This window comes from Chanodichthys erythropterus, chromosome 6 (assembly GCF_024489055.1).
Source record: "Chanodichthys erythropterus isolate Z2021 chromosome 6, ASM2448905v1, whole genome shotgun sequence".
NCBI classification, from domain to species: domain Eukaryota; kingdom Metazoa; phylum Chordata; class Actinopteri; order Cypriniformes; family Xenocyprididae; genus Chanodichthys; species Chanodichthys erythropterus.
In genome coordinates, this window is record NC_090226.1 from 10,104,907 (window position 1) to 10,131,988 (window position 27,082).

The following is a 27,082-nucleotide window of genomic DNA, read 5'->3' on the forward strand; positions in this document are numbered from 1 at the left end:
TGATAAATAAATAAAAATCACTTTATTAATCTGCTTGTCGTGTAGCTACATGCAAAGTCTCTCTTTGTGGCTCAAAATATTGCAAAGTCATTGTGGCTGGCACTGCGCCTTTAAATAATCTGAATCTACTGGGATTGTGATCTGTGTTGGAAGCCTTGGCAAATCCAAAACGTCAACATATAAAACAAACACCTGTCATAGGTGAATACAGGTGATTTATAAAAACGAATGACATCGCGGAGCTGAGTCTAAATAAATGTGCATCTTGATTCGCTTTTGACTTCCGGTGCATTTGGGCGCTCACAAACTGAGAGCTGAAGCAAAATATTGTGATCATATATTAATATCAAGGTGTTTATGATGATCAGAAGAGTTTCTAAGGTCATTTTAAGTGTCGAAGAGTCTGAAGGCGTCGGGGCTCGAGTTCGCAGGAGTATTGGACGGAAAGAGGTTGGTTTTCATTGCTGAATTTATCACTTTCGTATTACGGATGAATGTTTACGAGTTGTTTTTGTTTTGAATTGCACGATAAATAAAATGCATTTTGGTTCATTTTAGCTGGAGAATCTCGACCCTTTCTTGATGCTGGATGAATTCTGTATCGCCAAACCAGCGGGTTTTCCTGATCATCCTCATCGTGGATTTGAGACGGTAAACGCTATTAGGTCGTGTACTTTCAAACCATGCATCATTACATTGCTGTTATGGAAAGGGCGACACTTGTCAAATGAATTCGTGCAGTCAGATGAAGTTATTATTAGTGGACTAATAATTTTGCTTAAGACCAGGACAACACGGGGTCTTCCACCAGAGGGCGCATGACGGCTCAAAAAGCCAAATTCCGCATATAAGACTTTGATTTTTGATTTACGAAAGACGTTGGAACACTTAAATGTGTAACTGTTTAATTCTATTATCCGAACTTTTTTTCTGGCAGACAAACGGAAATGTACTAAATTAAATAGAATAGAACTAAATAGAATTCTTATCCTGAAATGAAAAACGTTTGTGATTAGTCCACTCAGAGAATCGCTGATAAAAGTAACAGGTACAACGTGATAATGTTCTGTTTCTACATGGTGGTTCTGCGGACGTCTGGATTATTAAGTATTACATTTCCCCCTAAATAATGACACTGAGATTTTTTTATAACAGGTATTAAAATTTTAAATACAATATGCAATGAGTTAAAATAGAAGAATGTCAATATGTCAGATTAGAAACACCTCTTTGAGGGCTTATAGGTTCTTAAAGGGATAGTTCCCCCCAAAAAGAAAATTCTGTCATTTACTTACCCTCAAGTTGTTTCTAATCCTTTATGAATTTCTTTCCTCTGCTGAACACAAAAGAAGATATTTTGAAGAATATGGGTAACCAAACAGTTGATGGGCCCCACTGACTTGACTTCCATAGTATGGAAAAAATTACTATGGAAGTTAATGTGGTCCATCAACTGTTTGGTTACCCATATTCTTCAAAATATCTTCTTTTGTGTTCAGCAGAGGAAAGAAATTCATACAGGTTTGGAACAAATTGAGGGTGAGTAAATGATTACAGACTTTTTATTTTACAGTGTCCTTGTTATACATGTTACATGTAGTTACTGTAGTAATAACTATAAATTATGCATAATTGACCCTTCGCTTAGTTACTGTTGCTTTGTCCGACAAGCCAGTGAAAAATACATCACGGAGCAAAGAGGATACTGACAACATGTCGACAGATGCAGAGCAGGTTACTTATGATATTAAACAAAGTCCCAGCTTTGAAATTGTGTAATTTTTTAAGAAATTCTAAGAATAAAAAACGTTTTGTGTCATGACAAATTGCTGTAGAGCCTCAGCTCAAGCGGTTCGTGAACCGACCATCTCTTCCTATTAGTTAAAAGGTTAGTTCACCCAAAAATGAAAATAATGTCATTTATTACTCACCCTCATGCCGTTCCACACCTGTAAGACCTTCGTTAATCTTCCGAATTTAAAATATTTTTATTGAAATCCGATGGGTCAGTGAGGCCTACATGGCCAGCAATGACATTTCCTCTCTCAAGATCCATTAATGTACTAAAAACATATTAAATCAGTTCATGTGAGTACAGTGGTTCAATATTAATATTAAAAATGAACTGATTTAAATATGTTTTTAGTACCCAATATTCAATACACACCATTTTTCAAGTTCAAGTCCACCGAGGCTAATCTTCTAACTCCTGACTGCTTTGTCGGACAAAATGGCGGATTTGGCGTTATGATTGGTTAGATCGCTTGTCAATCAAACACCCGGAGAAGGCAACTAACTCTAAACCAAATCCCAATCCTAATCCTATAGTAAGTACATGCAGTTAATTATTATTACACAGTACTTAAATGCATAATTACACTGTAACACGGACACCTTAAAATAGAGTGTAGCCGAATTTCAAACCGAGTCAGCCAAACTGGCTTTTAGTTCATGTAAGTTAGCGATGAGGTCCTCTATATATTTATGTACTCCCAAAACATTGACAAAATTATCTTTTAGCAGATATACACAATTAAAAATACAGATTTTGTTTTCTGAAAAAACAGACCAAAAATATTAATGACTCATCCTGCACTACATAATTTGTGTCCAATTTTCTTTCTTTCTTTCTTTCTTTCTTTCTTTCTTTCTTTCTTTCTTTCTTTCTTTCTTTCTTTCTTTCTTTCTTTCTTTCTTTCTTTCTTTCTTTCTTTCTTTCTTTCTTTCTTTCTTTCTAATAAACAAGTCCTTTGATATGCAATGTCTAAACACAGAAAAGAAAATGAAAGGCAAGCTGGCAGGAATATATAGATCATCTAGTAAACCACTCCCATCATTTTTGGCAGTTTGAATACTCAAATTCTGTTCACTCAATGTGAAAGGATGTATGGTCATTAAAAACGCTTCCTTCAAATTGACAATGTTTTGGCCAGAACTAGTCCTGAGAGTATTATCTGAAACTTGACTAAAGAAAAGCTGACCAACTCACTTATCCTCTGAGTTTGTCTCTTGATTATTTATCTACAACATCTGATGTGCTCATGTGTTTAATCACAGTTTGGCAACATGTGTGCCATAAACTGTTTCTATGGAAAGTGGTCTGTGTGGCTGTGGAAATCATTTAGACTTGTTTATGAGTTTGTTGTCATCAATTGCCATCTGCACAGATATACTCTCATCTCATTTCCTATTGAGATTGAGTCACTCTTATATGTCACTAATGGATTTGTTTAGTATTATTTAATTATTTGTTAGTGTAATTCAGAAACTTGAATTCAGAAACTGACTGCTTTATGAGAGCACTCTAAAACCTAAAATAAACATTTATTCCTTCTAAAGAGGTCATTTGTTTTGCAATGATATATGTAACACAGACAAAAAGTATACAATGGACTTTATTTTGGATATAAATTAAAACAGTTAGGCACCCTTTGTTTGGTCTAGAGGTTTAATTTTTCATATTACAAGCAGTATTCAAGTAGAATCGGACCTCTATGTTGCTTGAGACGTGCAGGTGTGTTTGTTCGTGAACGGTCACGTGACCATCAGATCACAGCTGTGCTTAGAGATCACAGGCTGCCTGTGGCCACAGGTCAAGCAAACCTCTAAGGGGTCAGATGTTGACCTCTTACCCCACATCCCGTATCCTGTTGAGAGCAGCGTTGTCTGTGTGGGAGATGACATGCAATCCCTCCACGCTGTATGTCGGACCACCTCAGCTGACCATGTAGATTAATTTTTGCTTTTTCAGTGGACAAATGGGAAATGGCTGCAGGCAGATTTTGTTAATTGGAAACATGTTTGTGTAATATATGCAAATTTTACATAATGACACATCAAGCCTCTAGCTCTGTCTTGGCATGGAAGAACTATGTTTTTAATGGTGCATGAAAGACCTTTACTGGATATGCATAATATATGTATATTTGTGTCAGAATACAAACAAACTGTAAGGTATTGATAAAATATTCATTAGAACATCAACGTTTAGTTTTTTTTTTCATCTTACTGCATAGGATATATCTGCTTTTTGCATTTAACTTTATAGTCCATCAGGGCTTTACCAAAATCCCTTGAACATAAACTGTTTCTGTCTACTCTGCAAACACAGCCTTTGAAAAATGTTTCACCTTTCACCTGTACGTTTTTTGACATGTTTATTTTTCTCTAAATGAACATCAAGATGATGACTTTTCCATACTTACTGTCTTTTGTGTGAATTTTCCCTCAATAAACTGCTTCATTTTCAGCCAGAAAACTACAATCTTACACCTCATCCCTCTATTTAAAATTGTTTTCATAAATATATTTTAAATATGTTTCACAGGTAACATACTTGTTGAGTGGAGTAACAGCCCATGAAGACTTTTGTGGTCACAGTGGGAAGTTGGAACCTGGGGACCTTCAGGTAGAACAAACATGCTTACTATCTCTTGAAATGATGAAACACTCATTAGTTAAAGGTATTGTTCACCTAAAAAATTTTTTCATTAATTACTCCCCCCTAATGTCCTTCCAAACGCAGTAAAATGCGTATAAAAGTCTAAATTAAATTTGTTTCTCATATAAAGCAATTGAGTCTCTTCAGAAAATTTGGAACCGCTCGATTCATGTGGATTAGTTTTACGATCTCTTTATGAACTTTTTGAAGCATCAAAGTGGTAGTTGCTTAGCTGTTAATGCAGGGACAGAACACTCTCAGATTTCATCAAAAAGATCTTCATTTGTGTTCTGAAGATGAATGAAAGTCTTACAGATTTGGAACAAAATGAGGGTGAGTAATTAATGACAGAATTTTTCATTTTTGGGTGAACTAACCCTTTTAAGGTGCTGTCAAATTTCAGCGAATTTGTGCAGGCAAAATCCATTTTGTGTGAGGGTGAAAGATTTTCCCAAGCAGACTTTGCGACGGGTTAATCGTGTTGACGAACAGAAAGTTTCTTTGTTTGAAAGTGGTTTCTGTGCCTCATTCATCACACTATTGTCAATAGAGTGGTGCAGGGATGACTTCAAATCCCGGAAGACTAATTCGTTTCCCTGGAGATTTTCCTATGGGTTTTTATAATGGGGTTTTTTAATTTACAAGTAAAATAAAGCCTGTAGTAAACAACTTGACAATACATTTATTCTACATCATAAATTATACACTCGCAGAAGTTGTTTATTTTTGAAAATATGTTTTTAATAAGTAACTAGATACGACTGTTTGGGTGTGACTGTGAGTGTGTAAGTTATGTTGTAGAACAAAACGTCAAAGTATCATCAAGTTATGTTTATAACAGGCTTTATTTTACTCATAAATTGAACTTCACAAATTATAAAATCCCATAGGGAAATCTTGATGGAACAAGTCTTCCGGGTTTACTAAGACATTGCGTGTCCTGTCAGTAGTTCTTTAACACCAAAAGAGGGTTTGTGCTGGCGCAAGCTGTTAGTAAATCTGGCTCTTAATATCTAATGTTGTTTTAAAAGGACCTTGGAAAAAAAAAGTGAATCAAAGGTAAGGTAGTATGCAAGTCTTTCATAGAATGAAAGCCACCATTTTTATTCTTTTATATCTGAATGCAATTTAAAATAATTAAAATGAAAGCTATAATAAAATGTATTTACATTTAATAGTTTAATAGTTATATCCATGCACACACACACTCACCAAATGGACTGAGCTTGTACACCCGTAGGGCACTTCCTGTGTCGTAAAGCTGTCTCACTTTCTCCCGGGTCAGAATGTTTTAATAGGCCTTTAATATGTCTGTACCACTTGCTACTTTAACTACAGCTCACACCTCCAGCTACTGGGGCTACTCCCACACCATCAAAAATAAGGGACTCCCTGATAATACCAGGAGAAAAAAGCTGCCGAGTGTTTCACGCCATAACTCAAACCACCTATTGCACTGTGGCTCCCTGAGAGGGGCTGCTAAACCTCAGAAGGAGTGGAAATTTCCACTAAGAGAGAATGAGAAAGGAAGAGGAGAAAGAAAAGTGCTCCATTAGGCATATTAAGCTGTTGTTGTAAACCCGGAGTGGTTCGTTTTTACGTTGAAAATAAAGCTCATAAACATCTCTCTTGCTCAACACTAAGATGACATTAACCAGTGTGAAAGCCACTGAACCAAGCTGTTAGTCTGTTTATTGGTGATTACTACCAGATAGGGCTACCATTAGGAATAGAATAAAACATTAGCTTTTGTTCTTACTTGGATATGCGTATTTGTTTTCTCTTGTGTCAGTGGATGACGGCAGGTCGTGGGGTGATTCATGCTGAGATGCCTGTGTCAGACGGACGCATTCATGGCCTACAGCTTTGGGTGAACCTGAAAAGCGCAGATAAGATGGTGGAGCCTCAGTACCAGGAGCTGAAGAGCAAAGAGATTCCCAAACCCAGCAAAGATGGAGTCACTGTCAATGTCATCTCAGGGGAAGCTCTTGGAGTGAAGGTAGATGGTGTATGGTCATTACATATAAGTTTTGCTTGTGTATAATAAAACTAGCTCACAAGCCATAGTGATGTCTGATTTGTTAGTGAATCATTCATTGGAGTTAGTACTTTTCAAGTATTATTCAATAGCAGTAAACATCAACAACTGGAGAAGCCATGGAAATTCATTTGGGAAAAACTGTGTCAACCCTTTTGTAAGGTTGTTTAGTGGTTAAGCAATCTCAGCCGTCCCAAATGGCACCCTAAACAATCGCGGTCTTCCTACAAGTAACGCCGTTTTGACTGTTAGGTAGAAGTCTGCTGTGGAGCTCACCTTAGTGCGGCCTTGGCAAAAATGCACATCGAGGGCGAGTATCGACCCCCCCAAAAATAATAAATGATCAAATAATGATTCAAAAAGTTGTTTATTTGATTTAAAAGGTGGAGGCTGGAACTCTCTCTGAATTTTTCTGATATACTGAAGCATTAATCTGAAGTATGCATGATTTTGCCAGTCAAGAGGCCTGCTTGTTTATCAGGTGATTTAAAAAAAACATGCTCCTCATAAGTACTCTTTGAACCAAACCACTTAGTAAAAAAAAAAAAAAAAAAAGAGTAGTCAGTCTCGAACTCCCTGACACTTGCATCTGTTATTATCTATTATTTCGCAAACATGTTCATTTGTACATCTATTTATCAACACATTAAAGGAACACTCCACTTTTTTTGAAAATAGGCTCATTTTCCAACTCCCCTAGAGTTAAACTGTTGAGTTTTACCGTTTTCGAATCCATTCAGCCGATCTCCGGTTCTGGCGGTACCACTTTTAGCATAGCTTAGCATAGTTCATTGAATCTGATTAGACCGTTAGCATCGCGCTTAAAAATGACCAAAGAGTTTTGGTATATTTTTCCTATTTAAAACTTGACTCTTCTGTAGTTAAATTGTGTACTAAGACCAACGGAAAATAAAAAGTTGTGATTTTCTAGGCTGATATGGCTAGGAACTATACTCTCATTCAGGCGTAATAATCAAGGAACTTTGCTGCCGTAGCAGTGCAATGATATTACGCAGCACCTGTGAGCCCCTGCTTGCACAGGGAACGTGCCTTGCAACCATGGAGACATTTGTGAGAGACGCTGCGTAATATCATTGCACTGCTGCAGCCATGGAACGGCAGCAAAGTTCCTTGACTATTACGCCTGAATGAGAGTATAGTTCCTAGCCATATCAGCCTAGAAAATCACAACTTTTCATTTTCTGTCGATCTTAGTACACGATTTAACTACAGAAGAGTCAAGTTTTAAATAGGAAAAATATCAAAACTCTTTGGTCATTTTTAAGCGCGATGCTAACGGTCTAATCAGATTCAATGAACTATGCTAAGCTATGCTAAAAGTGGTACCGCCAGAACCGGAGATCGGCTGGATGGATTTGAAAACGGTAAAACTCAACTGTTTAACTCTAGGGGAGTTGGACAATGAGCCTATTTTCAAAAAAAGTGGAGTGTTCCTTTAATGCTATTACCCACACTTCTGTCTGTCTTTTCCCATCTATGACTTAAGGCAAAATACAAGATCCTAGAGTTACGGTGAGCAGCCATCACTGAAAGTTTGATCCAAACCGACGACTCCTTTGTAAATGTTCCAGCCAATCGGAACGTCCGATTTACAATCTGGTTCATCAAGCTAATTGCTGCTGCGAGGCCATCCTCTGCCCCCTCTTTCAGACAACAGCAGGAAATTCAGAGCAGGCTTCGTTGGAAGTGGTTTTTTCAAAATGTTTTAAATGTAAAATGTGGTTATGGAGGGTTTCTCTAGGGCAGAGGGGTGGATGCGGCGCTGAAGTTAAATGTGGGTCAGCCAAATACTTTGGCTTACTGGAACCAGATATGCACTGGAACTCACACACAATGTTTTTACATCTGTTAGAGCTCATAATTTAAACAATATTGAACAATTTCTCTAGTTTTTTGTCTTGTAGCAATAAAGAAATCTGGTAGAAATGGATTTGTTATGAATAAAGAACATAAAATGTTGTCACAGTAGTCTTCTGCTGTAGTAAACCATCATTTTTTCAAGATAAAATATTATGTTGTAGTATTCACATGTCTTTTCTGTTGTCAGTCGAAGGTTTACACAAGAACTCCCACCATGTACCTCGACTTTATGCTGAAGGAAGGTGCAAAGCATGTGCAGCCTGTTCCTAAAGGTAAAAGATTTTCATTAAATGTGTTTTCCCCCATTTTAGGGAAAGTGAGTTTTCTGTTAAATCCCAAGTTACGTACAGACATAGTGAAATCAAATGACTTGTTCACAATTTTGTCATTATAAACATGGTTTACCAGAGAAATTTAGTAAAGCAGGATATGAGTATTTGTTTTTCTTTTAAAATGTGTAACTGTAAAACATGCCTCATTCAAAGTTCTGGGAAAAGAAGGTATTGTTTCATTTTTGCCCAAATAGTGAATGTAGTCATACTTAATTCTATGAGTCACTACAACAGTGTCTCTTCCTTTGGGTCATCTTGCAAAATTACAAAGGCAAGATGTCAAGTAAGACCAACAATCCAAATGTATGAAATGTACACATGGTACAGTTTGACTCACACTTAGTGTTCTTAAAGATACAGTATAGCCTAATGGCATCAGTATTGAGCTTATTGTACATCATTATCAGAAACTGATCGCAGAACATCACTCAAGAACACCCAAAAAACTGTTAAAAAGGTCAAGGCTTTTCAGTCCTGGTCCCATGTGCATCAACATTTTGCTTTATATTTCTTTGTTTTAAAATGTTCAAAATGTATATCTTCCAATTACAGGTTTAAATGGGATTTTAAATTTTGTTTTTAGTGTGGTCTCAGACTTTTGAACCCCACTGTATATGGTCTTATTCATTTAAATTGAGTCACTTTTCTACAGAAAGAGTTAAAAATATGAAATGTCTGTCAGTAATTACTCACCCTCCATCTTTGGAACACAAATTAAGATATTTTTGATGAAATCCAAGAGCTTTCTGACCTCCCTATAGACTGCAACATTATTACCACTTTCAAGGCTCATAAAGGTAGTAAAGACATCATTAAATAAGTCCATTTTACTATAGTGGTTCAACCTTAATGTTATGAAGTGACAAATACTTTTTGGTGCAAAAAAAAAAAAAAAAAAATCAACTTCTTCTCTTCCCTGTCAGTTTCCTACACTGTTGATGTAGTGAACACAGTGCAGCGCTTCCGTGTTCTATGTCAGAATGTCACGCATGCATTGTGGTGCTCACGTGAACTACGTCGGCCAATACGGAGATGACGTTCCGACGTAAATCCCGGAAGTGCTGCACTGTGTTTAAAACGTAACAGCATAGGAGAATGACCGATAGGAGAAGAAACTATTGAATAAATTCGTAATTTTTGTTTTATTTTGTGCACAAAAAGTATTCTCGTCCCTTCATAACATTAAAGTTGAACCACTGTAATCATGTGGACTATTTTAACAATGTCTTTACTACCTTTCTGGGCCTTGGTTACGACATTGCTGTGTGTAGGGAGGTCAGAAGTTTTGGATTTCATCAAAAACAGAAATTTCATTTTTGGGTGAACTAACACGTATTATTAAGTAATTGAATCTCCATTGTTTTAATTATAGTATTCCTTTCTCAGGTTGGACAGCTTTTATCTACACCCTCGCAGGTTCTTTATGCACTGGTGAGTTCAAATGAAGACCGTATAAAAAGAAACTTTGTCCTCCTGCAGGCAAATCCACTACCAGCAGCTTTCTATCCTTGAAATTCAAGCAGGTGCTTTATGATTCTTTTTCACTTCCTCTCTCTCTCTCTCTTGGACATCTGACAGACATTTAGACTATTCCTATGATCCTGTGCCAATGGCAGCTCTAAACTCTCATGTTGAGAAATGAGATTGCCATAGCTGTGTTTGATATGTTGATTTATCAGGTTGATTTTTGATGATTTCCAGGTTGTATGAAATTGAACACATTCATTAACAGTGAATACTTCACCAGGAGTTTCTAAATGAATCTTGTATTTTCATTATTCTCTGAAATACATTTAGCATAAACTGAACAGCTGTTGAGAAACAGACTTCTTGAGAAATTATCTAAATGGGTGGGATGAGATGTGGGACCATCTTTACCCAACAAAACACGTCTCTTGCTTACATTTTTCCTTATTTATTCTGATTTGTGGGGTATCTGGTCTTCAACAACCTTGAATCTGCCTTCAGCCTTGAGTAGCCAGGTCTAGTTATGTCAAATGATTTATGGTGTATAACTAAATTTATTACATAATTTGTAGAGGATTATGAAATTTATTTTTGCTGGTTTTGAATTCCCCTCAGGCCCAGACGATGATCTGCGGAAGATTGAGCCACACCACACGGTGGTTTTGGAAGATGGCGAATGCATCAGAGTAGAAAACAAGGTTTTGCTTTCTTTCTTTCTTTCTACTGTTCCTGTGAAGCTACTCTGGTTTATATACAAGTTTAGTGTAAATTCATTTTTTATTCCTTTCATTATTACTTCTAGGCAGCTGAGGAGTCTCACTTTTTGTTAATTGCTGGTGAACCCATTAATGAGCCTGTGGTTAAGCATGGTAAGTTCTAATGGTATTGGTAGGTAATATGCCACATTTTAATGACTAAATATTTTAATTAGGAGTGTCAATCAATTAAAACTTTGTAATTGAATTTAAATAGCCTACGTGATTTGATGATTTATTAATCAATTTGCATATAAGCTATCAGTATTTTCTAAGACCCCAAATAAAGATTAATTTATTAATAAAGAAATTATTTACATACGGACAAGGGGGCAAGAATGCCTTTTTTATTGCTTTATTATTATATTTTTTCTTAAACCAGAGGATTTACAGTATTTATTTGTTTGTTTCAGGGCCCTTTGTCATGAACACACAAAAAGAGATTGATCAGACCATCTCAGACTTCAGATCAGCCACTAATGGATTTGAGAGGGCAAAAGTTTGGCGATCAAAGATTGGTCAAAAGTTTTAAAGTTTTTATCAATATCCCTCTCTATAGGAATTTAACAGTATGTGCTTTATGTTTTTTGTGCCTTTAAAAAAAATATTTGGATATTTAAATCATACTTTTGAAACCCAAAGTGTAATTTACTTTAAAGCAAGATAGAAAAATAGTATGCTCACTTTTCAAGCAAAACATCCAACAAAAAAGAGGTTTCGCACTTTCTGGTTGCTAAACTAAGGCTACGTTCACACTGTCAGTCCAAATCCGATTATTTGTGTATTCGATTGGAATCTAATTTAAAATTTTTGACGTCCACATTGTGTATTACAACTGTTCAGATCTGATTTGTTTGTCCATGCCGCTCTTTTGTTTTAGAATATCTGCATTGGTTTCGATGGCAATGATGTTGCGTTGGTAGCCAATACACCAAAAACAACTACAACAACCGCAACATGGAGGGGTTTGCAATACAGATGTTGTCTTATTTACAACATGACAGTGTATCCACCACGGTGGACTAGGCTACTGCGTGTCCTGAGGCAGCGGCAGAAACAGGAAGCTGGTATGCATGGCTTTATTCAGTGCTGTCGGTTCTGCTATTGTGGTCGTCTTCGCCGGTTTCAAAACATGCCTCTTTCAAAACAAGTTTCTGCAGAGACTTTCACAATGTCTCCTATAACAACATGGTGTGAGAACGTCACATAGCCTAAACCATGTAAAATCTGATTCCAGCAGTCAGACTGAAACAGATTTCCAGAAATGTGATTTGAATAGGATTCTACAATCCTCGAAAACAGATTTGTAAAAATCGCATTTCATGTGATTATTTTTTTTGGCCATTCACCAGTGTTCGAAGTGTGCCGGTACACACCGATACCAGTGTTGTGCTGAATTCTGACCCCCGCCAAATTATTACCCCCCCTAATATTGGTAGGTTTAGCATTAGGCATGGGGGAGGGGTTTGGCAATCAGGTAGCAACTTCAACAAGGGGGTAATAATTTGGCAGGGAGACGAAATTCAGCACACCTGCAGTTCTCCTTGCATTCCGGCACTTCCGACATGTTGCACGTACGGAAGCCCATCACACCTTCCCTTCTCCAGGAGCGCATTTTGAACCGAGCATCAGGAGTACCGGCACTTTTATTTTTCCACTTCAAGCACTGCCGTTCACACTTGCTAAATTTGCAAGTGAAGTGAAGTTACATGTGGCCAAGTATGGTGACCCATACTCGGAATTTGTGCTCTGCATTTAACCCATCCAAGTGCGCACACACACAGCAGTGAACACACACACCGTGAACACACACCCGGAGCAGTGGGCAGCCATTGCTGCGGCGCCCGGGGAGCAGTTGGGGGTACGGTGCCTTGCTCAAGGCTCTCACCTCAGTCATGGCATTGAAGGTGGGGAGAGCGCTGGAAATTCACTCCCCTCACCAACAATCTCTGCCGGACCTGAGACTTGAACCCATGACCTTTTGGATTACAAGTCCGACTCTCTATCCATTAGGCCACGACTGCCCCGGTCGTGACCTAATAGATTGTGCGGATATGCACAAAAATCGGATTTAGACTTACAGTCTGAATGTAGCCGTAATGTTCATAGTAATGTGAACTTGAGGGGAACTGAATTCAAACATCCACTAAAAACCACCTTGAAATCAGTTGGAAAAAGTAATTGCAAAAACAGTTTAGAAAAGTGAAGTTGGTTCTAAAAAAAGCTCTAACGTAATTTGTTTGCAGATGCCACTTGGTATGATAATTCTATATAATAGAATGACATATTTTTAAGTGTGGCTTAAGAGTGCAAATACTTTTGGGGACCACTATATATGCAACATGTTACTCAAATCATTTCTGATGTAATTCTGATTGTAACAAAGGAATTTTACTCTGATGTATCACTATCACAAAGTATTTCTTATATTTAAAAAATATCCGTTTTTATTTTGTATCTGGCTCTGGTTCACATTGTATCTGATCACAACATGTTATCTAATCCTTTATCTAATATCTGTGGCAAGTTTTCTTATGCTAACCCTGAGGATTTCCTTATATGTGACCACACCGTTCATTCACATTTTATAAAAATCGACGATGTCCAGAATCTACGCAAACAATCATATAATAGATTTCCTTTGCCCCACTGATAATAGATTCCTCTGAAGCTTTTAAAGTAAAAGCATTCAGATGATCAGATAGAGCACATATAGTGTGGGTGCAGAGAACGGCACTCACAACCCATTACGCTGCATTATAGCTCCCTCTAATTCCCGACTCATATTACAAGCTCATTGTTGGACCTGCTTGAGAGTGACGTGCACACTTACAGAGAACGAGAGAAAGGGCATGTCGGCTTAGCTCCCCTCCTTTTTCATCCCGCCACTTTGCTGCATTTAAGTGGGATATTGGCTGGATTCAGTCTGTCCTCTCCTCGCACTCTCTCTCTTCTCCCTTCATCCCTCTGTTCCCCCTTCCCTCCTCCTCCTCCTCTTCTTCCCCCTCCTTCACTCCTTGCCCTCTGTAGAGGTCTGGATCACATTTAAAACCACATGTTCCTGTGTGTGAGCAACTGAGCCTGGAAGTCTGCAAGCAGGAAACGTGGTGACAGTGGAGTGGGACTGGAGCGCACAGCGACGGAACAGAAATGCACGCCTTCCAGACAGCCTTGCACGCACTTGCGGCTGGAAAGTACTAGATGTGAGCAAACACATATATGGTGTGACACATCTGGGTCTGTGGAGACACTGGGCCAAATTTGGCCGGTCCAAGCCGGATGACAACACCAAGGGGTCGTCCTGCTCAGAAAGAATCATACAAAACAGAAGGAAAAGACTGAGAAATTCTTCCTCGGCCAAGTACAAACTGTTGTCCTAGACCAGCACTGATTGATGTCTCTATCTCCTCCTCCTCTTTTTTTTTTTTTAAAGAGGAGATCCCATTTGGCTCCGGAAAGCTTGTTGTCACAGGTCTCTCTTGGTGCTCCTGTGTGGTCCTGTGAGAGAAACTTGCTTCGTGATTTGTGAGCGTGCGTGAGTGTATACGCAGACTGGCCTCCCTCGCTGCTTAATCGCTGGACGGTACCCTGGAGAGTAAGTAGCAGGATGAAGACACAGAAATGTACTGGACTTCACATGTTGCTACTCCTGTATGTCAGATTGATGCTGGCAGTGGACGCCTACAGACCACAGAGAGTGAGTATAGCATCCCTCAGCATACATTTAGAGCACCAAAAGCAGCCAAAACTATAGGACACTTTGTTTGTTCACAGTCAAATTTGAATGATACTGAGGTTTAATTAATTTTAAATGTCCATATTTAGTTGTAAACCATGAATCCTTCTGTCATCATTTATACTCTTAAATGTCCCAAAAGGGAGGTTTTGCAGCGATGTTTATAGAAGAACCATTTTTGGATCCCCACAGAACCGTTCAGTGAATAGTTGTTAATAGAACCATATTTTCTTAGCTTTAAGAACATTTATAAAAATTTAAAGAACCTTTTGTGGAATGGAAAGGTTCCAGTGATGTTCTTAATGGAACCATAAATGGCAATAAAGAACTTTCAATTTTTTTTTTCATTTTCATTACACTCACCTCTATGTTGTTCCAAACCTGAATGAAAGTAGATATTCTAAAGAATATTTCTGTTCATTCAATGAAAGTCAAAGGGATCTAAAACAATATTGGACTCCACACATTTCTCCGTTTTTCATTTTTGGGTGAACTGCCCCTTTAAAATGGCTGTTCCAAGAGGATTTAATGCAATTTTGCGCTGACTCACTGAATAGGGACCTGTTGCAAGCTCAGCAGGGCCGGATGGAGCCTCCTGCTGTAACCTCCGGGTCACTTAATAGCAAATTTGATCATTTTCCTGCGTGTTACCTTGAAAAACGAGGATTGAATCATTCTGAAGTTAATGACAATGTTTAGAATCGCAATTTTTGCCGTAAGATGGAAGGTTCACCTGAAAGACACTGGGGAACCCTATGGCTACTAGTGAGAATTTCCAAAGACAAGCTGTGAAGACCATTCATCTGTTTTTCTGTGTGTGTATGTGAGTATATCAATGATAGGTTATGTAAGAAGGGTAATGAGTTCCAAGCAGTGGCGCAATAGCATAATATCCTATTCGTTTTTACAGATACACTCCATAAAGAGACATGTGTTAGTGTGTGTGTGTGTATGGCAAAAAGCCTGGTATCCAAGTGCAGCCTGAGGCGTTCTAAGGTCTTTTATATGTTCAAACTCTCAATGTTCTCACACGTCTCATTTCTTCTTCCTTGTTAGGGGCCTCTACCTCATTAAGTTTGTCCAGGGAAAATGCACAGTTGTAACTCATTCTGTTCTTTCTTTTAAATTCCTCCTCATTCTCTCGCTCTTTCTGTTTGTTGTTGCATTGTCTGCATGGGTAAGTGGAAGCAGACGTCTCCACCCTAACATACTGAAGGGATCATAGAAGATAATGTCACTACACGACAGCAGGATGCGAGACTTCTCTGGTGATGACTTTCATATCGCGTGCCAGCCCTCTCCATCCCAGCCTCGGCTGTTTTACTTTCTGACCGCTTTGTGACTTTCCCATCTTATAAAAGCGTGATTGGGATTTGGAAGTCCTTTGGAAGTCCCCCCTATTGCTCCTTTTTTTTTATTCGCCCTTTTTTGTGGGACACACCCGGTGTGTAGTAAACATTCAAAACCAAGCCCGTGCTGGTTTTTGCCTGCTTAACTCAATATTCTCAATAACTCATGTGGTATTGATTGAGAGGTGGCAGACTTTGGGGTTTGTGTGCAAATGCTCTACAACAAGTTAAGCAAATCTTACATCGGCATAATCTGCTCCTTAAACTCATGTCATGAAGGGTATTGAAGGGACAGACCAATGTATTGAGTGCAACATTTTATGTTTTTAATTATTAATGAGTTTCAAGCAAATTTTGTTTAAAATAAATGCTCATCAAAACATTTGTTTTCATGATTTATGTTCATTTGCTATTATTTAGTTGTATTAGGCTATATCTAGGCCTAACGCTACATTAAATCTTTTATAATAGCCTACTAGTAACCACAAAACTGTAGGCTACATTATAACCATGATTACTTGACTACTCAGAAAATAAATAAATATGTGGAAATGAAATATTGATTTGATTTAAAATTGTGAAGTTATTTTATAATCTTATCTGAATATAATTTACGCTTCCATTAAAGGGTGCAATGTGTAAATTTTAGCGGCATCTAGTGGTGAGGTTGCGAACTGCAACCAACGGCGCTCACCCCTCCCTTATGGTGACCGTAAGACAAAGATGTCATAATCAAAGAGAGTAGCCAGTGAAGCAATGAGGTTTCTTCTTCTAACAAAGAACGGTCTCTGCTTCTAATAAAACTAATAAAGCTACTAACTACCTACTTCAATGTAGTGATGATCCAAGCTGCCTCTAAAAACACAAAGAAGAAGAACAACATAGTGACTAACATGTTCTGTAGAGTGTTTGTCCGCTTATGGCTGCTGTAGAAACATGCCGGCGACTAAACATGTAAGGGGACCTGCGGCAAAGAATATACACTAACAAGAAGCGACACTTAATAGAATGTTCCATTGCAACACCGGCGCCCAGCAGCAGCCCTGCGTAATTTGTCGTTTTTTTTTCCTGTTGTTTACTATATTGGTTTGGTCAGTGTCGATGTGGGTTTTGGTTCTTTTGCTATTGTAGGCTGTAAGTGGCGAAGTGATATGGACATGTAATGTTGATCAAGTTATGTTGGTGTGCATATGAAACGGTGTCAATCGCCATTTTTATGAATTCTAACAAAGAAAAATTGTGAGAACAAGCATGAATGACGCTCAGGACATTCGATGGGGCAAAAAAGTTTAAGCCTTGCAAATTTAAATAATCAAGCTCAAGAAGACGCAAAAGAGAACTCAATTTGTTACTCGCTGTGTGGGAAGTTTTCTGTGTGCAAACATCCAAAGGGCACAAATGCTGAATTGAGCTTTCATTCATGTCTTCTTGCGCTTGAACACACATATTCAAACAAAATTATGTCAAAATGCCCATCTTGGCAAGCATCCTTAGTCAGTTATGTCTTAACTGAGAGTATGTTTACACGACAACGATATGGTTAAAACTGAGAAGTTTTTCCTTTGAGTTTTCCAAGCGCACGACTCCTCTTCATACGAATCACTCATTGCTCTTGACTGAATAACTTTTGTAACTTTAATAAGGATTAATCTATGTTTCATGACTGGTAAATTTTCTCAAGTCAACGGCGATTGGCAGGTGTGGCAAAAAGTTAGTTTTAGGCCCTAATTGCATAACTTAGAATGTTCGTCAACCAATTAGATTCAAGCATTCAACAGCTCTTAGTATAATAGGAAATAAAAGACTGCGGTATCCTACATTTGACTAATAAGAAACACCTAGACAAAGCCATGGTGTAATATAATATTGGCATTATATTGACCAATTGAATCTCTACGTATCAATATCGGCATTGGCCACTGAAAGACTGGTGACATTGTAAAGGTTATTCTGCAGCTGTCATTAGGCACTTAGTAGTTATTCAATCCATGTTTTGCAAAACAGCCATGATCTTCTGTTCAAATTGGTGGCAAGCGTCCCAAACTCCAATCCCTGGGATCTGTGTCTTCACTGAGCTTCTAAACAGGTGGTCCATACTGAGCTAATAGAGTGTATGTTCCAGTTGTTTAGAATGGGCCTCTGCCAGAGGGTGTTCCGTGTGTTTGGCTACACAAGTTGGTTTGAGAGAAGAAAATTTTAACTTTATGGCCTGACAACAAACCTAGATTGAACACAAAGTTCTAGATAAGTTTTAAAGATTGAACATTTAAAATTTAGTATGCCTTGCAAAGCCAAACTGTGTATGATTGTCCAGTTAGCAGAGCTTTTAGAACTGCTTCAAATTATTCATTCAGCCATGCTGATGGTTGCATAGTCATGTCAATTTCTTTTTATAGATCTTTTCAGCAACTTCTGAGGGAACACTCTGTGGATTATATTGCATTTGTAAAACTAAGGAGCTGTATAAGGTCTGATGCAATCCTGGTATATAAGTCATGATGTTAGTAACAGCTGCATCCTTTCCCTAGTAGTGTAATACAGATTCATTACACAGCCAAAAATGCTGAGAAATCCAACATTGATAATCACTACTGCCCTCTAGTGGACAGATATTTGAGACTTCACATACCTCACAGACAGCAGGGAGATTGTATGGTGCAAGGGGAAAAAAATGTGTTCCTAATTTGTGTAGAATTCAGGCATTTCTAATTCTTTGATTTATCTAACTTCTGATTTTTGCTTAGCATGCCTCAAATATATTCTTTTGAGATTTGTTTGCCTCTGTACTAAATAAAATCAGCAGCCCCAATGTCATCAATCTTGTCATCATTAGGGCCCGAGCACCGATGGTGTGAGGACCCTATTGTAATTGCTCAGCCAATTATTCTTCTTCTCAAAAATGAATTGCATTTTTGAGGGCCTAAACGTTCTCAAAAACTCATGAAACTTTGCACACGCATCAGAAGTGGTGAAAATTTACATCTGATATGGGTTTCAGAATTAGGTGTGGCAAAATGGCTCGACAGCACCACCTACAAAATTTAAATTACACGCCCTTCGTGCTACGTTTCACGTACAGTTATGAAATTCGGTAGACAGATTTAACAGCCCAATACCTACAAAAAAGCCCATAGGTGCAAAGTTTGTAAACCCAACAGGAAGTGAGATATTTTGAATTTTCTTTACAAAATTTTGGCAGTTTTTGCCATTTCCACATGTTGTACTTTAACGAACTCCTCCTAGAGCTTTAATCAGATCAACATTATATTTGGTCAGTCTAATTTAAAGGCCTTTGAGACGTTAAATTGCGAAGATCTAGAGTTTTCGCTGAAGGGTGTGTCCGTGGCGGCCTGGCAAAATTCGATGTTTCGCCATGAAACAGGAAGTTGTTGTAACTTGGGCATACAATGTGTGATCTGCCCCAAACGTCACATGTTTTATTAAAGTCCTGACCTGAAGACATCTATATGACAATATTGTCATAAAGATCTGATGTTTCTCCATGTAAGGTGAATCACTTTTTTGAGGGCCGAAACATACTAGAAAACTCATGAAACTTTGCAGATGCGTCAGAAGTGGTGAAAATTTACGTCTGATATGGGTTTCAGAATTAAGTGTGGCAAAATGGCTCGATAGCGCCATCTAACGTAGTGCCCCTCGCGCTACATTTCATGTAGATTTTGAAATTCGGTACACACATTTAACAGCCCAATACCTACAAAAAAGTCTCTTGGAGCGAAACCTGAAACTCAACAGGAAGTCGGATATTTTGAATTAACGTGACATTTTTTGCCATTTCCAGACGTACTTTAACGAACTCCTCCTACAGCTTTAATCAGATCAATGTCATATTTGGTCAGTATAATTTAAAGGCCTTTGCGACGTTAAATTGCGAAGATCTAGAGTTTTCACCAAAGGGTGTGTCTGTGGCGGCCTGACAAAGTTCGATGTTTCGCCATGAAACAGGAAGTTGTTTTAACTCGGACATACAATGTCCGATCTGCCCCAAACTTCACATGTTTTATTAGAGTCCTGACCTGAAGACATCTATATGACAATATACAGTTACAGTCATAGCGCCACCTGCTGGACACAGGAAATTACATGTTTTCTACTGTGATTAACTCCTCATAGAGATTTAACCAGATCAACATAATTTGCTATCAGTCTAATCTTAAGACCTTAACAATAATAAATGTCAAAGATCTTGAGTTTTCCTTGAAGGGCGTGTCCGTGGCAGCCTGACAAAGTCTGATGTTTCGCCATGAACGATGAAGCTGTTGTAGCTGAGGCATACTATGTCTGATCTGCTCCAAACTTCACATGTGTGATAAGAGTCCTGGCCTAAAGACATCTATATGACAATATTCAGTTAGTTTAGCACCACCTGCTGGCAACAGAAAATGGCATGCTTTACACTGTAATTCACTCCCAGTAACACATTTCAATATGCCACAAAGTACCAAACATGCTAGAGAAACGTTAAATCATGCAACCCTTGGCTAAGTGCTAATGTATGCTATTACCGCCACGAAACAGGAAGTTGTTGTAACGCATACAATGTCCGATCTGCTCCAAACGTCACACATTTGATAATATTTCTGGCCTGAACACATCTATATCGCAATATTCAGTTATGGTCAAAGCGCCACCTGTTGGCAGCAAGAAGTGTGGCACTTTGAAATGATTTGGCCATAATTCTCCTGTATTTACTCTATTACATGCATGTCGCCCACTATTCACTCTTTTCCTAAAGCCAACAGGTGGTGGTGAGCCCGGGTGCGAGGGCCCTTTCATTGCTGCTTGCAGCTTTAATTCAATATTGTATTTCTCCAATAGGAAATAAACCAAGAGAAGTGGGAACAAGAACTGAGGGAAGCCGGAAGTCTGGATGAGCTTCTGATGTTGACCGAATACCCGGACTGGAAGCTGTGGAGATGCAGACTCAAGCTGAAGCACTTTGATGACGCCTCTCCTCCTGAGAACCGCAGGTCAACTCGCTATGCGGCCGCATCATTCAGCCCAGATATGCTAAAAGGTTGAGACCTTCATGCAGTTGAGAATATGTGGTGTCTAAGTACACATATTTGTGATTAGCAATGTGGTGGAAAATGTACAAAAAGTATAAATGTATATTGTTTTTTTTTCTTCAGATATTGATGACGAATGGCAGAAAACACAGTGTATGCCCAGAGAGACGTGTGTAGAATTGGCTAAAGAACTGGGCACCAATACGGCAGTGTTTTTCAAGCCCCCATGCGTCTCTGTCTTCAGGTGTGGCGGCTGCTGCAACAAAGAGGGAGTTACCTGCCGAAATACAAGCATGACTTATGTCAATAAAACTGTGAGCACTACTCATTGCATTGCGTGGGTATTACATAAAAATTAATGTCCATTACAATTGATTTGTACTCGATTATTTATATGGAAATGATGTGCAGTTCATTCAATATATTAAAGGGATAATTCACACAAAAATGAAAAATTCTATCATCATTTACTCACCTTAATGTTGTTCCAAACCTGTATGAATTTCTTTCTTCTGCTGAACACAAAAGAGAATATTTTGAATGATATGAGTAACAATACAGTTGATGGACCACTTTGACTTCCATAATATGGTATGGTAAATAATGGGGTCCCATCAATTCTTTGGTCACCGACATTCTTCCAAATATCTTCTTTTGTGGTCAGCAGAATATGGAGCCCCGCACATGACATGCAGGAAAGAAAAGTAAGTTGTCCACAGGCTTTACTAAGTCATTCTATCTATTTACTAAATCGTGTGCACGAATTTATAAAACGAGGGAACGACTTAGTAATGCATGTGCACGATTTAGCCTACTATTTTATTCCTGCTTGTCATGTGCTGAGCTTCGTAGCAGAAGAAAGAAATTTATACAGGTTTGGAACAACTTGAGGGTGAGTAAATGATGACAGAATTTTCAAGTTTGGGTGAACTATCACTTTAAAAATTAGATATTGAGCATCAATGCAATCATATGACCCATTCACACAGAACATTTTTGCATTGAAAAAGAAAAAAACACAAGGTGTAGAGCAGAGGTGTCCTGGAGGGCCACTGTCCTGCAGAGTTTAGATCCAACTTGCCTCAACACACCTGCCGAGAAGTTTCTAGCCTATTGTAAGACCTTGATTAGCTGGTTCCCCCCAGGAGCAGGATTGAACACCCCTGATCTAGAGACACTTTTTTTAAAAAGTAGAAACTTTTGTGCCGAATTTTAAAGCTGTGTCATGCGCTTGTAAAGGACGTAGGTCGGTAAGAGCTGTGCATGTAAACCTCGCTCCCCTGATCTCAAGAGTTGCTCTAGCGACTGATGCTAGAGGCTGCGGTCTTTAGCCTCCTTGTTAGGGTCCCCGACTCCCATGCCGGCGGACCAGGGTTCGAGTCCCACTTAGAGCGGGCGGTTCGTACAGGAAGGGTTACATTGGTGCCGTGACCCGAAGGGGAGTGAGGTTTAGGGGGGTGAGTGTAAAGGACGTAGGTCAGTAAGAGCTGTGCATTTAAACCTTTCTCCCCTGATTTCAAGAGTTGCTCTAGCGACTGATGCTAGAGGCTGCGGTCTTTAGCCTCCATGTTAGAGTGCCCGACTCCCATGGCGGTGGACCAGGGTTCGAGTCAAGCTTAGAGCGGGCGGTTCGTACAGGAAGGATTACATTGGTGCCGTGACCCGAAGGGAATGAGGTTTAGGGGGGTGAGTGTAAAGGACGTAGGTCGTAAGAGCTGTGCATGTAAACCTTTCTCCCCTGATCTCAAGATTTGCTCTAGCGACTGATGCTAGAGGCTGCGGTCTTTAGCCTCCTTGTTAGGGTCCCTGACTCCCATGCCGGTGGATACGGGTTCGAGTCACGCTTAGAGAGGGCGGTTCGTACAGGAAGGATTACATTGGTGCCGTGACCCGGATGGGAGTGAGGTTTAGGGGGGTGAGTGTAAAGGACGTAGGTCAGTAAGAGCTGTGCATGTAAACCTCGCTCCCCTGATCTCAAGAGTTGCTCTAGCAACTGATGCTAGAGGCTGCGGACTTTAGCCTCCTTGTTAGAGTGCCCGACTCCCATGCCGGTGGACCAGGGTTCGAGTCAAGCTTAGAGCGGGCGGTTCGTACAGGAAGGATTACATTGGTGCCGTGACCCGAAGGGAATGAGGTTTAGGGGGGTGAGTGTAAAGGACGTAGGTCGGTAAGAGCTGTGCATGTAAACCTCACTCCACTGATCTCAAGATTTGCTCTAGCGACTGATGCTAGAGGCTGCGGTCTTTAGCCTCCTTGTTAGGGTCCCTGACTCCCATGCCGGTGGATACGGGTTCGAGTCACGCTTAGAGAGGGCGGTTCGTACAGGAAGGATTACATTGGTGCCGTGGCCCGGATGGGAGTGAGGTTTAGCAGGGTGAGTGTAAAGGACGTAGGTCAGTAAGAGCTGTGCATGTAAACCTCGCTCCCCTGATCTCAAGAGTTGCTCTAGCGACTGATGCTAGAGGCTGCGGTCTTTAGCCTCCTTGTTCGAGTGCCCGACTCCCATGCCGGTGGATACAGGTTCGAGTCACGCTTAGAGAGGGCGGTTCGTACAGGAAGGGTTACATTGGTGCCATGGCCCGGATGGGAGTGAGGTTTAGGGGGGTGAGTGTAAAGGACGTAGGTCAGTAAGAGCTGTGCATGTAAACCTCGCTCCCCTGATCTCAAGAGTTGCTCTAGCGACTGATGCTAGAGGCTGCAGTCTTTTTCGCCTCCTTGTTAGGGTCCCTGACTCCCATGCCGGCGGACCAGGGTTCGAGTCCCACTTAGAGCGGGCGGTTCATACAGGAAGGGTTACATTGGTGCCGTGACCCGAAGGGGAGTGAGGTTTAGGGGGGTGAGTGTAAAGGACGTAGGTCGGTAAGAGGTGTGCATTTAAACCTTTCTCCCCTGATCTCAAGAGTTGCTCTAGCGACTGATGCTAGAGGCTGCGGTCTTTAGCCTACTTGTTAGGGTGCCCGACTCCCATGCCAGCGGACAGGGGTTCGAGTCACGCTTAGAGCAGGCGCTTTGTACAGGAGGGGTTACACACAAGATGCGAGAACAATGGTCAAACCCGTCCATCTAGCGCATGTTAACAATGGAAAGGCAGCACAGTGAAATGCAAAAACATCTTCTGTGTGAACAGCCCCTTACATAGTCTTAAAGGGACAGTCCACCCAAAAATAAAAAAATCTGTCAACATTTACTTACCCTCATTTTGAATCACTTTTATGGTCCTTTTGTGTCTTTTTAAAAAATTTTAAAGCATTGATCGCTGTCAATTATAATTTAATGGAAAAGAGCGGCCAGTATTCTTCAAAGTTTCTCCCTTTATGTTCCACAGAAGAAAGTAATTTATGCATGTTTGTAAAATCATGAGGGTGAGAAAATAATGTCAGATTTGACTGAACTATCGCTTCAACATGTGTTTGTTACAAACACTGTTCCACTTGACTGTTTGTAAAAGACGTCCTCTTCCTCACAGATTTTGAGTGTGAGTCTGGCACCATATAAATCTGGACCAGAGCCTGTGCTGGTGAAAATAGCCAATCACACTGAGTGTAAGTGCCAGGAACACGCGCTGATCCGCAGACATGTTCGTGAGAAGCACAGGAAGAATGGGTTAGTACCAGACTCATATGTAACAGAATAAAATAACACTGACATTAAATATTAGGTATATTGCATGAGATTAAATAATAGCAAATGTTTTAGAAAATGCTAAATTGATTACAAACAGGCTGAGCTGGATGAAGTTATCAATGAGGCAATCAGCATTCCCCTGCACTTACATTAAGTGCAATGTTTTTTTGTTTTTTTTTACAGAGATTGGCTGGGTATTTCTTGTGGTGTATTATCAAACTCTTTTAGACCCAACCCTTGTTTTTCCATTGCATGCTGTGTTATTTACTGTTGATACAGTAGTGTTGCTCTTAGAGAAATTACAGATTGTGCCTTGCTGAGTGGCAGCCATATGTAGGAGTGCTTTCTGCCATAATAATATGTCTGTGTGTGTGAATGCAGTTGCTCTCCTACACGTAAGCCCGAAGACAAGAGGCTATGCAACAAGGGTTTAATATGGGACTGGATGGCGGAGAGATGTGTGACATACCCCTCTAGTAAACAAGGTCAGTAAGTAATTGATTTCAACTCCCATATTTCCGTTTTCTGTTCTGGCCTAAAACACGGATGCCTCGGTTACTTTTTTCTTAGTCGCTATGGTTCAGAAACTTTAATTTAACATAGAATCAACAAGGCACAAACAACAACATGATATTATTACACCTGCCATAATAACACATTTATTTGATTTGATTTTATTATTTTATTTTACCAGAACCGCCATCTACCGTCAGTGAGGAGGACTGTGAGATTGATGTAGAGCGATGTGAATGTATTCCAAAACGGACAGACAGATTACACCATACGTGACACAGTTCAACAAATCGTCTAAACTAAAGGTAGAATGACTTTCAAAAATATACATTTCATTTATCTCACACTATTAGACAGGCTTTTAAAGCAGAACTAAGTAACTTTTTTACCTTCATAAATAGTTTTCATAAATAGTTTTCTAAGTCCTTACGATGGTTAATTGACTTGTAGTGGTGTGTTTGAGGTAAGCACTAACCCCCCCGGCACGTCTACGCCAGAAAACAGCACTTGCAAGTTGAGCTGCGCCGACCTGACACAATCTCGCCTCATTTTCACATTCACGCGAGAGTGACAAAATGCTTTACGGTAATACAAAAACAATGTATATATTATGACTTTAAGACAATTATATTATGAATTTAAGACAATTTTTACAAAAATTACCAACCTCCATCGAGATTTCTTGTACTGTATTTGCAAAACTACTGCGCTGGTGAGCGTTGTAGTCGTTGTAGTCCAGAGCTGCGCTTGTATGTGATTCACTGAAGGAACCTGTAGGGGGAGCTTCGCAAATCTTACTGAGTTCCGCTTTAAAACTAACTTGTAATGTTTGAATGAAATTACATTGCTTACTTTACATTTTTCTTTGAGTGTTTTTGTATGTGTATGTTTTTTTTTGTTTTTTTTTTCACATCGCTGTGGAATACTTGATTCTGATTGGTCAGTCGAGCCATTCCGTGGTCTGGTATTTCCGTGCGCTCTTTCGGTCTGATATACAGTGCATTTCTTTTTGTCTGTCGTATCACACTGCATACTTGAGCTGATTTGATTTAGTCATGTTCTGTTTTCATTTTATTTTCTATTTTCAATATCATTATGCAAATATTAGTTACTTTTGAATGTTTTCTGAACGTTCTGAAATGAGTAAAATATTTTTTTTAATTTCAAATGTTCAATTGAAACGTTTCAGAAAAAAGTTACCTTTTTGTGCTAACGTTTTGAGAATATTATTAAAGACCAGATTAAGTATAAACAAAAGTTTATAGCTTCAAACAAAATGTTTTTTGTTTATAGCATTTAGAGAACCTTGACAGAACGTTAGCCAAAGTCCTGAGAACGTTCCTTGTTAGCTGGGTACGGAGGCAAGTTTGAGCTATTTCTCACCATCTAATCAATGACACTCAGTTTCTTTTACTTTCTTTTACAGCTGCAAGAGAGAAAACAACAATGAACACGACGCCTTGACAATCTGCAAGTGCTGAATGCAGAGACTGCAAAATACCATTTAATTTATTTATCTCTCTATTTATATCAAATAAAAATACTTTTATTAACATTTATTCACACATCTCATCAGTATCATGGCAGCGATAGCTTTATAAATATAAAAAACAACTCTGCTTTTCCTGTCTGAACGCATTGAAAAATGAAATCTGAGGTAAATGTCTCCTTTGCACTGAAGTCAACATTTCATCGTAAAGAATATCTGTGGATTTTTATTTATATCTATAATAGTTATGTTTAAGTATAACTTATAATTTTTCAAAATGCTTCCTGAGTGGCTAATAGGGTCCCCTCCATCATGTTTCCATTTCACAAGAGGACTATATGCGGGATGGTGAAGTTGTCTTCACCACTGAGCATGCTGCCAACAATAAGAAAATATGTACTGAAGATTAAAAGCTGTTCAAATAAAA

At 39.2% G+C, this 27,082-nt stretch overlaps 2 protein-coding genes and 1 long non-coding RNA gene across 4 annotated transcripts; 2 read left to right on the top strand and 1 right to left on the bottom strand.

The window, feature by feature from the left end:
• The first annotated feature begins 50 nt into the window (after positions 1 to 50).
• On the top strand, positions 51 to 14,612 carry pir (pirin). The gene is made up of 9 exons (XM_067388008.1): positions 51 to 450; positions 559 to 651; positions 4,328 to 4,408; positions 6,234 to 6,440; positions 8,548 to 8,632; positions 10,079 to 10,123; positions 10,775 to 10,857; positions 10,962 to 11,028; positions 11,328 to 14,612. The coding sequence occupies exons 1-9, from the start codon at positions 358 to 360 to the stop codon at positions 11,444 to 11,446; spliced, it is 873 nt and encodes a 290-aa protein (XP_067244109.1). The 5' UTR covers positions 51 to 357; the 3' UTR covers positions 11,447 to 14,612.
• LOC137021496 (uncharacterized) lies at positions 3,635 to 6,317 on the bottom strand. Its single transcript, XR_010895332.1, has 3 exons — positions 6,201 to 6,317; positions 4,337 to 4,402; positions 3,635 to 3,769 (listed from the first exon to the last, which is right to left on the bottom strand). It is a non-coding gene; the product is annotated as an uncharacterized lncRNA (long non-coding RNA).
• On the top strand, positions 14,481 to 27,082 carry vegfd (vascular endothelial growth factor D). 2 transcript variants are annotated; one of them, XM_067388009.1, is made up of 7 exons: positions 14,481 to 14,611; positions 20,839 to 21,037; positions 21,153 to 21,343; positions 24,496 to 24,632; positions 25,035 to 25,138; positions 25,348 to 25,471; positions 26,593 to 27,082. In XM_067388009.1, the coding sequence occupies exons 1-6, from the start codon at positions 14,522 to 14,524 to the stop codon at positions 25,440 to 25,442; spliced, it is 816 nt and encodes a 271-aa protein (XP_067244110.1). In that variant the 5' UTR covers positions 14,481 to 14,521; the 3' UTR covers positions 25,443 to 25,471; positions 26,593 to 27,082. The 2 variants fall into 2 exon arrangements, with proteins under 2 accessions (XP_067244110.1, XP_067244111.1); XM_067388010.1 differs by lacking the exon at positions 25,348 to 25,471.